Below are 12,808 nucleotides of genomic sequence, written 5' to 3' on the forward strand. Positions count from 1 at the left end.
AAGATGGGTTTGGAATACATTTTCAAATTGTCTAATTTAAAAAAAAATAAGTCATTTTAGAAAAAGTTGTTTGACAACTACTCAAAATAACTTTTAAAGTGAATTTTAAATAATTTTTCATCAAAAAATTATAACTTAAATAAAAATGAATTTTTTTAAAAACGTTCTTCTTCTTAAGTCAATCCAAACGAGCATTAAGCTTAAAGGAATGTTGTGCAGGTTTAAAAGGAAATGTTAAGCTTAACAATTAGTCAGAGGTTTAGGTAGCTTGGAAATGTGAAAATTAAATTGTGTTAGGAGTGTAGGTTTAGGTTGCCTGGATTTAAGAAAGTCTGCAGTCTTAGGAAATTCAATTTGGGATTTAGTATAGATTTTTAAATCAAGAGTTTGCGAAATATTTTTTTTATTTAATCGTTGATTAGATTTTAAATTAGTTTAAATTTGTCTCATCTAAATAATTTTAAAAAAAACTTTTCATAACAAAGTGGCAAAATATTTACACTGTATAGAACAATTTCGAAAACAGAAAAAACCCAAAGGCACCCAATAGAAAATACAAAAAATGTCCCATCAACCACACCGTCAATAGCGTGTAATATATTTGATACACGATTGTTTAGATTTGGCTATTTTTTGGTACACGATTGTTTAGATTTGATTGTTTAGATTTGAATAGTCAAGTGTAAACAATTTATTTTTTAAATTCTTAGTACACGATCGTTTAATTTGGTTACACAATCCTTTGGATTTTTAGCTACAAGATTGTTTAGATTTGGGTAGCCAAATCGATTTATTTTTTTAAATTAATTTGGTTATCCAATCGTTTAATTTGGTTACGCAATCGTTTATATTTAATTATACAATCGTTTATATTTAATTACACCATCATTTAAATTTGATCACGATTTTTTTTCAAGATTTGGTACACAATCATTTAAATTTGACTAAACGATTTTTTAAGATTCTTTTGGTAAATGATTTTTTTTTATTTTTTTTGTACACGATTGTTTATATTTGGCTACCCCAATCTAAACTATTTTTTAGGATTCTTTGTCCACGATCATTTAGATTTAGTTATTTTTTTTTACACAATCGTTTAGATTTGGGTAGATTTGGATACCCAAATCTAAACGACGTTTTGTTCCAGTCTTTTACATTTAGTACACGATCTTGAACAACTAAATAAAAGTTTGAAAAAAAATAGATCTTTTATACTTGATACACGATCTTTAACCAAATAACAGTTTGGAAAAAAAAAAGAAGAGGACAGGAAGAAAGACGATAGAAAGAAAAAAAATCAAATCGTAGACGAAGAGTAGAAGGAAAACGATAAAAGGGGAGGACAAACCTATAATATTTAAAAAATAGTTAACTTCGGGTTTTGTTATACAGACCGTAAATATTTTACCGGTTTGTTATATTTATGAAAATTTCTCTAATTTTAATGCAGTTACATTTAAAATAAACTAAAAATTTTCTAAGAATATTTGTGCATTTTTTAATTTTAAAATAGATATTTGACTATAATTATCATTTTATTTGATTTATTGTTTATTAATTTGATATTTTAATATTATTAGGTTTTGAAATAAAATGTGAGACTTTCATCAATTTAATTAATTTAAAAAAATTTACAAACTTGAAATTGAAATAAATTAATATTTCAATCTTAAATTCAATTATGAAAAATTTTATCAAACTACATTTGAAGAATAAAAGTAATCATAAAGTTTGAAATTTAATTTTATTTGGCAACTCAACTTTTTTCAACATTTTAATCTTCAAGTTTTAAAACTTAATAAATCTTCTGGCTAAATTGACCAACGGAAAAAGTGATAATATTATTATTAAATTAAAACATAAACAATGTTGTATGCCATATATATTTACATTTTCCACCATGTTAACAATATACTTCATCTTCTTCATCATCTTCTTATTCTTCATCATCTTCTTCTTCTTATCTTCTTTTTTTTTTCATCTTCTTCATCTTCTTCATCTTTGTCTCCATCCTTCTTCTTCATCTTCTCCTCTACATCTTCTTCTTCATCATCTCCTCTGCATCTTCTTCTTCATCATCTTCTTCTTCTTCTTCTCCATTATCTTCTTCTTCTTCTCAATCTTCTTCATCTCCATCTTCACCTTCTTCCTCTCCTCCTCCTTTTAACATATACTTGAATGTAAACATTTTAAAATACTTAAATGTATCAGACATTTATTAGTAAATACTTGAAGTAATATTTCAATTACATTAACAATATATGAAAGTATCAACAATTATATATAACAATGATCAACATTTCAAATGCATCAACGATATCTTACAACTTATTACATTTAGCATTTAATTAATAAATTATTTTGGAGTAAATGTACTAATTAATAAATTATTTTGGAGTAAAAGTACACATGTTACATTTCAAGGGTATTAGGTGTATCAAGTAGTAGCAAGTGTATCAAGGCCCAAGGGTTATCAAGTGTATTAAGAAAAATCAAGTGTAACAAGGAGTATTAGGTGTATCAATGTGTTTGAGGTGTATCAAAGGGTATCAAATGTATCAAAGAGTACCAAGTATATTAAGTGTATCAAGACCCAAAGGGTATCAAGAAGTATCAAATGTACCAAATGTATAAAGAAGTATTAAGTGTATTAGATGTATATTAGTAAACAAGGGCATTTATGACATTTTACATCTTTTATATGTGGACTAGACTTTGTTTTGCCATTTTTTGCAAACAATAAATGTGTGAGCTTTGAGGTTAATTATTATAACTTGTTTTGCCAATGTCACTAATAATATGGGTAAAAGAGGCTCCAAAAAAAGATAGAAAAAAAATTAAAGAATGAGAATGTGTTTTTTAAAGAATATTATGGGGGTTTTCTAAAAAAATATAACAAATCGATAAAATTTTTACACTCTATAGAATAATTTCGATAATGGAAAAAATCCACAAGTCCACAATGGAAAATACCAAAAATACCCTAGTCAATACGCAATTAATCAGCCACACATGCGCATGAGTAATCTTCTTTTAAACGATTGTCTATTATAGTGTAAACGAATGGTCGCCTACAATCGTTTAGGTCATGATACAAAATTGTGTAATTCTTTTTAATGATGAAAAAAACTTCAATTTGAAACGATCGTGTTGACCATGTTAAACAATTGTGTTAACTATGGTAAGCGGTCGTTTAGATCATATTCACACGATCGTGTAATTCTTTTTAAACGATGTAAAAATGACTTCAAATCTAAACGTCGTGTTGACCATGATAAACGATCTTGTTGACTATGGTAAGCAATCATTTAGAGCATATCCACACAAACTATGGATCGCTACCTTTTGCTGTCTCATACCGCATCTACTTCAAACTGATGCATACAAATCTCTCCCCAAAAGCACTGGGTATCTCGCCCAAAGGATACACCATGCTCATGGAAGTCAACGTGGAAAAGTCATCTATGACTATTCCAAGGAACTTAAAATGAGACGAATTAACGAAGAATCCCATTTGGAAGCTACAAGGAGAAACGGCTCCTGTCACAAGAAGCAGTACAGAAGCCTCAATTACCGAATTTCCTGATGGAAATGTCGAAGTTCAATTTAATTCAGGACTCTCTTATCCCAGGATAAGTGAGATAATGAGCAGTCGTCCAAGCACGTCTTCAATCAAATCGGAAGCTTCTTACAGAGAAACTTTAAGAAGATCTGAATCAATCAGGGCATCAGTAGATTTCTCGCACACAATCCCAGATGTCCATTACGAGAAGGAAGACGGATCTCTCTCTCCTACCCAATCCGACATGGAAAGGAGATCGGAACCCGTCTACAATCAAATTAATGTTATCTCTGACGATAAGGAACGATTCAGAGAACATTACAGTGTGTATATCGACCAGTGGATCAAGGCTCCCGCTGAGACAAGAAAGCCATTTCTAACTATGCCTGACTTCGTTGAAGGCATGTTAAAGGTGGAAAGAGCAAAGAATGAAGCTCTTGTCAAGAAACTACAAGCAGATGGCCAAGTTGCCATGATCAAGGGATCGACTGTCTGGGTCACAGCCAGTGGAAAAGAAGTAGCTTCTAACTATCCGCCTGAAGAAGAAGCTTATTTCTCTCATCCCACTATTCCTGCCATCAAGATGGTTTCATCTCCTTACAAAACGATCAACGAGGATAAGGTCCAAAAAGTTGAAGTTCGTGAAATCAAGAACATCCAACATCAGCTCAACTTCGCAAACAAGACCCTTTCTACAGTCTCCAAGGCAGTAGAACGGATGGAGAATTCGGGACCTCCTTTAAAGGGTAAGAATCCCGAAATTCCTCAAATCAACCCAAATCAACCGATCTTTCAGCCAAACAGCTTTAATATCGGCAGCCTCAAAGAAGATGTTTCAGATTACCTTGCTGAAATCAACAGACGCCTTGCTGCTATTTCCCTCAACAAAGGATCGAAAGCAGCGGTGGAAGGGCAAGAATCAAAAGTAATCAACATGATCAAGAAAGATTCCTTGCCTCAAGCATCTGATTCAAAGATTCTTCCTGTAGCTCAGTGGATAGACATGAAGAATCATTATCCTCAACCATCTCCTCCTGACCTAGGATGGGATGACCTACATCATGAGAAACGAACTTATGATGGTCAATCTCTCATCACTTGGAATATCGACGGATATTCTGAAGCCCAAATGATGAATACGTTTCAAGAGATGCTGCTAGCCGCCACAGCCTACAGCACCAAAAAATCAACGTACGAAACAGCTCAAATTCTCATATTAGGTTTCAACGGAAACCTAAGGAGCTGGTGGCACAATTTGCTGACGGAGCAGGATAGACAACGGATCTTGACTGCTACGAGGACAGTTGTCAAAACGGAGAACACCTCTACCCCTATCCAAGCTGAAGAACCGGATATGGTGAATCAATTACTCTAAACGATGACCAAACACTTCATCGGGAGTACACAAATTCATTTGAATTTGACAACCGAAGCTCTCCTCGGCCTAAAGTGTCACAAGATGAGCCGATACAAGTGGTATAAAGACACGTTCATGGCACGTCTCTATACCTTGACGACATGTGGAGCGGATATCTGGAAGCAAAAGTTCGTCGAAGGACTACCGCACTACATCTCTCAAAAGTTCTATCAAACCATGACAGCAAACTCTGTCAATCAACAGATAGACTGGGCGAATCTCACCTATGGAGATATCTCATCTACCATCCAAATGATATGTGTTAATCTCTGCACGGAGAATAAACACACAACGAAGGTGATCAAGGATTCTGACTACAGAAAAGAGTTAGGCACCTTCTGCAAGCAGTATGGCCTGTCTCAAGGGCCAAAGGAAGAGAAGAAGAAGAAAAAGAAAAGGTACTCTTCCAGAAAATTCTTTAGGAAAAACAAAGACCAAGAGTCTCCTCCAAGAAGAAGACGTCATTACTACAAGGGCAAGGGCAAGAAAAAATACTCCTCAAAGACCAACACGATATGCTTCAAGTGCAATCAGAAAGGTCACTATGCAAATCGTTGTCCCCTAAAGGATAAAATCAATGCCCTGACAGTGGATGAAGAGACAAAGCAATCCCTTCTTTATGCCATAAGAACGGATGACGAGACCTCTTCTCAAACGGAATCTTCATCGGAAGAAGACTGCATCAACATTCTACAAGAAGAAGAATCCTCTTTTGAAGAAGAATTCTACTCTCAAAGCAACTCAAGCGATGACGAAGGAGCAATACCTTGCACATGACGATGTGCTGGCAAGTGTTCTGGCCACATCAACGTCATCACAAAGGATCAGGAAACTCTTTTTGATCTCATCGAGCAGATCCCAGATGAAGGAGCAAAGAGAACCTGTCTTCTCAAATTAAAACAGAGTCTAGAGGAACAAGTACCTCAGAAGACGATTCAAAATCCGATTATGTATTCGTATCAAGACATACTGAATCGGGTAAAAGGCGAAGCTAAAGTGCCTATTCAAGTTGAAGATCTTCATCATGAAGTAAAGATTCTCAAAAAGGAAGTTGCTGAAAACAAACAACGACTCATCTACCTTGAAACTGCATTTCAAGCCTTTCAAGAATCTCAAGCTTTGAAAGAAGAATCAACAAGCGACTTTAAAAGAAAAAGCGCGGGAAAAGCACTATTGATTGAAGAAATAGGCACAATCAACAGTATTAGCAGAATCCAAAATCAAAAGTGGATGTCGAAGATAGTCTTTAAAGTCAAAGACTTCCAGCTTGAAGCTCTAGCTCTCATTGATTCAGGAGCCGATCAAAACGTTATACAAGAAGGACTTGTCCCTTCTAGGTATTTCGAAAAAACAAAGGAGTCCCTATCCGGAGCTGGCGGGAATCCCCTCAACATTCAATTCAAATTGTCAAAGGTACACATCTGCAAAGGAGATGTGTGTCTAGTCAACACATTCATTTTGGTGAAGAACCTTAATGAAGGAATCATCCTAGGAACTCCATTCCTAACCCAATTATATCCGTTTCATGTTACTGATAAGGGTATAGTCTCAAAAAAGTTTGACAAAGAAATTACTTTTGAGTTCACTCATCCAGTAACTCCTAAGTACATTTCAAATATTGAGGAAGAAGTTCGTCAATTCATCAACAGGATCGCCAGGAAAGAAAAGCATATTGAATTCCTTCAAGACGACATCAAAGCAGGTAAAGTGGCTATTGAAATCCAGAAGCCATTCGTTCAATTGAAGATCCAAAACTTCCAAAAGCAGCTCGAAAAGGAAGTTTGTTCAACTCTCCCAAATGCCTTTTGGGATCGAAAGAAGCATATGGTAACATTGCCATATGAGGACGGATTCAAAGAGGCCCAAATCCCTACAAAGGCCCGGCCTATTCAGATGAATAAAGATCTGGTCAAAGTCTGTAAGGACGAAATCACGGATCTTCTCAATAAAGGCCTAATAAGCCCATCAAAAAGCCCATGGTCGTGTTCGGCCTTTTACGTCAACAACCAGGCCGAAAAGGAACGTGGCGTCCCAAGGCTTGTCATCAATTACAAGCCTCTCAACAAGGTTCTCAAATGGATTAGGTACCCAATTCCTAATCGCCAAGACTTGCTAAAGAGAATTACTTTAGCAAAGGTCTTCTCAAAGTTCGACATGAAATCTGGATTTTGGCAAATCCAGATCCACCCATCTGACCGGTACAAGACGGCCTTCAATGTTCCATTCGGACAGTTTCAATGGAATGTCATGCCATTCGGATTGAAGAACGCTCCATCCGAATTCCAGAAAATAATGAACGATATCTTCAACCAATATCAAGAGTTCACAATAGTCTATATTGATGATGTCTTGGTATTTTCCAATACGGTAGACCAGCATTTCAAGCATCTATGCGTATTTCTCAATGTAATCAAATCCAACGGTCTTGTGGTCTCCCAACCGAAGATTAAATTGTTTCAAACAAAAATCAGATTCTTAGGTTATGAAATTAATCAAGGAATCATCAAGCCAATCCAACGGTCTCTGGAGTTTGTGGACAAATTTCCAGATGAAATACATGACAAAACGCAGCTACAGCGATTTCTTGGTTGCGTAAATTACATCGGTGATTTCATCCGCGATCTCCGCTCAATTTGTCTGCCATTATACGACAGACTAAAAAAGAATCCAAAGCCGTGGACGGACGAGCACACCCGAGCAGTCCAATCAATCAAATCTTTGGCCAAAAGCATCCCATGCTTATCCTTGGTGGATGAACAGGCCAAACTCATTATTGATACAGATGCATCCGATATCGGCTACGGAGGCATCCTCAAACAGGAACTTAACGGAAAAATCTCTGTTGTTCGCTATCATTCAGGAATATGGAATAGTGCACAAAAGAACTATTCCACCGTCAAGAAGGAAGTTCTGGCAATAGTACTTTCCGTCCAAAAATTTCAAGGAGATCTTATCAATAAAGAATTTCTTGTTCGTACTGATTCAAAGGCAAGCAAATTCATCTTTGAAAAAGATGTCAAGAATCTTATCTCCAAGCAAATCTTTGCAAGATGGCAAGCAATCTTATCTTGCTTCGATTTCAAAATTGAGCCTATAAAAGGGAGTGAGAATTCACTTGCTGATTACCTCTCAAGAGAACATCTCTTGAAAACCACCTCCTCAGCATTGAATCCTCAGCCAAATGGAACCGCCTCCGGGCCGGCAACGGCCACCGAACCAGCGGCAACCACCGCAAAACAGTCAAAACAGTAGTCCACAGAGACTACCTCAATCAGTAGCTTCCTCCTCAGAAACTACTCTTTCTAAGAAAAAATCCCCAGCTCAATCATCTGCACCAACACCTATGAGTGCAGAAAACTACGCCATGGATTTGCAATTTGAACAAGTATCCAGGCGACGTCAAGGTTCTGCTCAAAGAACATTGACTATTCAATCAGACTCTTCGAGTCTTCCCCCTATTCCTTCAACCGCATTGTTGCGTCCCTCTGGACCAACAACTCCAAGTAAGCGTGCCGCTTCCCCGGCCGCTTCTTCCTCAAGGTTTGCAATACCGAGGAATCCCTCCTCGTATTCTCAAATCGTCAGGCCCAAGATTTTCCAGCCAAGACCTCCAATTAATGGTTATTTCACCAAAACTACAATGGTTGATTTAACTATAGAACTAGAATTCCATGGACCTTCTGTCCAAGAAGTCTGTAGTCAAATATTTCCTCATGGGTTCAATTTCTTGCCCGAGGATCTTTCAAAAACCAGGACTTTCTACGAGTACATTTTAGTTGACTCCAAATCAGCTGAAATTACTCATGTCCCAGATAAAAATGATCCCTCCAAGATCATTTATTCAAAGTTGAGAATTTTTCGTGTTCTCACTCCATCTTACTGGAAACAGGGGATGTTTGTGGGAAGAAAATTCTCTCACCCTTTCAAACCACCCTCATACAATTACCGTGACTATACAAAGGCATGGTACATTGTATTTTGGCTCCAAGCTTACAACCATTCTTGGTTTGTGACATTTTGCAAGCAAGCTTACAAAATGCACTTCCCAAACTGGTTTCAAAACTGGTGGATGTATTTTGGACTCTCCGAAGAAATATTTCCGGTAGAAGTTCAACGTTCGTACCACCTTTTCCAACAAAGTATCTATTCGTCACCTCTTTCAAAGACGTTTAGGTTTGCTTTGTATTTCCAAATTCCCTGGATCTTTTGCTGGAATTTCCAACTAGGACCTTCAGGAAATTTCAAAGCCCTAAGTAAATCCCTCAGGATCAAATGGTGGGAAAAGTTCAATTACTCCCATCTTGAAGTCAACAAGATCAAGGATTGGTTTAAAGCCAATATCCATCTCCAAGATATGACTAGGCAAGAGGACGAAGCCTTCCTCCTCACCAAAAACGCAGTCATGTCAACCCTTGCCGGAGCAAGCACTCAACAGGAATTCAATTCTGTTGTCAACAACGTCGTTGTAAACCTCTCAGATGATAACGATGATTTACCAGAGGACGTTTCACCAGCCTCCGTCAATAATGTCGATGACCTTGACTATGACCCATACGAAGGCCTCGACATCAACGACCCATTTTTGGACACTCAACCTTATTAGTCCGATTATGTGGCAGTTCAAGTGAATTTCAAGTGTTTATGTATATTATTGTAAATTCATGTAAATTAATTTGTTTAAATTTCTTCGCATTTATTTAGATAAGGTTATTGTATTCCAACCTTATCCTTGCTTTAACAGTCTGCTGATCTCAACTTTCTTTAAGAAGAACATTTGAAAAAGAAGACTCCATGACGGAGATGATACACTTCTGCAGAGGATTCACCAACCTCAGGCAACGCAGGTGGCGTAAAGGAATAACTCTGGATGGGATTATTTCCGGGAGAATTCTTGAGAAATTAATTTTAATTTTTGTAGCAGGGCCTACGGGCGCTCCATGGCAGCCAGGCGGGAAGCCGTAGTAAGACCAAACTGGGAGCATGTGCGCTACAAAGAGAGAAATTAATCTATCAAGAATTATATTCCATGCCAGGCAGAAGACAATCGGGTGACGTCATTATCTTCCCCAACAAGTTTCGTTTTGAAGAAAAGAACAAGCAGCAGACATATCAGAAATATCTTTATTGCTTTCTTTATCGCTTTCTTTATTTGATTTCTATCCATAGTGGGGGTCCTGTCCCACTAGTTTTTATTTTCAAAAAGAAAAAAAGATTCTTAGAAAAGGGCAAGATAGGGGTCCTGTCCTGTCGGCCATTCTAAAAAACTCATGTCCTGTCGGCCATTCTAAAAAACTCATGTATTATCAATTATTGTTGGACCACTGTGAAGACAATAGTGAAGGTTAATAATTGCTGTGTAGCAATTATTAATTATTTATCTTTCACTATAAATAGCAGTTGGCATCTGACCTTAAATGGTATCAGAGCCTAGTTGCTCATTTTACTTCTCTCTCTTCTTTCTCTCTATGGAGTAGCCTCCCTTCTGAATCCGGAGGAGGAAGGATGGTGTTCTAAGATCTCTTAAGGTAATCATTTTCTTTTATGTCTTCTGATTTTGTTTAAAGGGTAATAAGATTGGGTATCTCTCCTCGACTTAGTCTATTCAGTGGTTTGAAACATGAAATTTAAAGAATAAGTTCTGGAGATCTTGATAAAGGAGTGGTGAACCTTCAAGATAAGAACAAGTTCTTTTGATATTCATAATAAAACCATGAGGATATTCAAGTTTAGAGTTGATCGATCGATCAAAAATCTTATTACTATTTAGGCAGAAATCTGTTTTCATAAAAGGAAATAACATCTTAAGGAATCAAAGTTCATTGTGTTGTGACTGTTGTAGACTGTTTAGACCGAACTGAGGGGTAACAGTTAGCTTTGTCTATATGGTAGTGTACCTTACAGGCATGGTGTCCTATGGGATCACCACATATTGTGTATCCTTCGGGATCACTAGACTGATATGTGTATCCTTCAAAATCACTTGACTGATTGATGTGTGCGTCCTACGGGACCACTAGACTGTTATATGCAGGGTACCCCTTAATAGGAAGCTAATTGTTATTACCCTAACGGGATCGGTAGTGAGTCCCTTACTAGGTATATTTTATACTCACTCTTTTATATTTAACTTTTTTCAGGTAAAGGTAATGTACGAGGCAGACCAGTGGGGGGCAAGAGGGATGCGTGAAGGCCATATGGGAATGTCTAGTTTTAATGCTTCCATTCAATGTCTTTGTTTTTTTTTTTTTTTTTTTGTTTTGAGGATTTTAAATTTAAGTTTTGGTTAGAACATTTGTTTGTTTGTTTTGTTGGAAATTGCATAGACTAGGTTTTGAAACTTTTGAAAATGATTTGAAATAGGGCCCGAAGATGATTTTATTACATTTTGAAGTTTTAATGAATTTTGAACAGGGTCTTTATTGAGTTTTTATGTTGGATGTCGTGTCTTAGTAGTAAGTAATGACCTTAGAATTCTTTTGACATTACATCAACCATTTACTAGGTGTCTTTTTAAGTATATCAGAATTCTTTTGACAGCTTACATGTGTTCCTCATAAGGAGCCTGCATAAATTGGCTAACAACACTCACAACAAAGAAAATATTAGGACGAGTATGGGATAAGTAAATTTATTTACCCACAAGGCGATGATATTGTTCTTTATCAACTGGAACTTGATCACCAGAGTTTCCTAGTTTACAGATGAATTAAATAGTTATGTTAGTGAGACGAAACCGTTTGGAGGGAGAAACCATCAAAGAGGACAAAGCTTAGGCACATGCAAAACATTTTGGAGGGAGAAACCGTTAAAGAGGACTATTTGTCCTTTTCCAGCAATCGGAGTTAAAGAGCCATCGACTGTCCAAATTTTGTCATTACCGGCACATGGGGTATAAGAGACAAAGTGCTCTAAGAAACCTATCAAGTGATCTGTGGCCCCCGAGTCCAAAATACAAGGATTCTTTCCATCAACACTAATAAGGCCAAGGGGCTGCGACATACCTGACTGAGCAATGACGCTTATAGTAGAAGAGCTGGTTTGGCTTGCAGTAGGGCCAGTTGGCTGAGAGGTGCTGGCAGTCTCCCTAGCATTGGTACGCCCCAAGTTCTGTTGCTCGTTGGAGGAGCATTTGTTACCTCTTGGGGGCCGACCGTGGAGTTCCAACACTGATCCTTGGTATGTTGGTGTTTCTTGTAGTGCTCACAAACGAGAATTGGTTTCCCATTATCATGGGTCAAGGATCAAGCACTATAGGCAACATAGTTAATTACATAATTTAAAGGCACATTAGAAAGTAAAATTATCGCGTTCTTAGAATACATCGGTAGATTGATCTGTGTCAAGGATGCATCAACTTCAAAAATAGCTCTCCTATAGGTTTGGTTAATCCCAAGACCACAAACATATGGCTATCCATAACTGGAGGGTGTCGATGACTTGCTCGCTTCAATCCTTGATCTGTTATGGTGTTGGAGCCCCATTCTTATAGAAGAAAGGTTGTTGTAAAGGTTCGATAGACAAATTTGCATTGTTGTACAGATTTGACAGTTTTGAAGGTTACTGTCCGACGACGATGGGCGGCGCGTGCGACAGTGGATGACCAGAAAGGTGAGACAATTGGACAGACGACGATGCGTAGAAGCGGATGGGATGGGCTGTGAAATTAGCTAACGGCGGCGCGTGGGCTCACGCGCTTGACAGAGGCGGGGCGTGAAGTGGTTTCTGGCCGGAAGGTTGCACGAACGACGACGAAGATTGGTCCATTGGATAGATCGACGACGTCTGAATCCGTTGGAGTAGTTTTTCCATGGTGGTGTCAATGACAGCAG

The 12,808-nt window shown here is 37.3% G+C and overlaps 1 protein-coding gene across 1 annotated transcript; it reads left to right on the forward strand.

Moving 5' to 3' along the window:
• Positions 1–4,940: 4,940 nt before the first annotated feature.
• Positions 4,941–5,756, forward strand: LOC127148964 (uncharacterized). Its single transcript, XM_051083403.1, has one exon. The coding sequence runs from the start codon at positions 4,941–4,943 to the stop codon at positions 5,754–5,756; it is 816 nt and encodes a 271-aa protein (XP_050939360.1).
• Positions 5,757–12,808: the final 7,052 nt, after the last annotated feature.

This window comes from Cucumis melo, chromosome 4, assembly GCF_025177605.1.
Source record: "Cucumis melo cultivar AY chromosome 4, USDA_Cmelo_AY_1.0, whole genome shotgun sequence".
In the NCBI taxonomy this organism is placed as follows: domain Eukaryota; kingdom Viridiplantae; phylum Streptophyta; class Magnoliopsida; order Cucurbitales; family Cucurbitaceae; genus Cucumis; species Cucumis melo.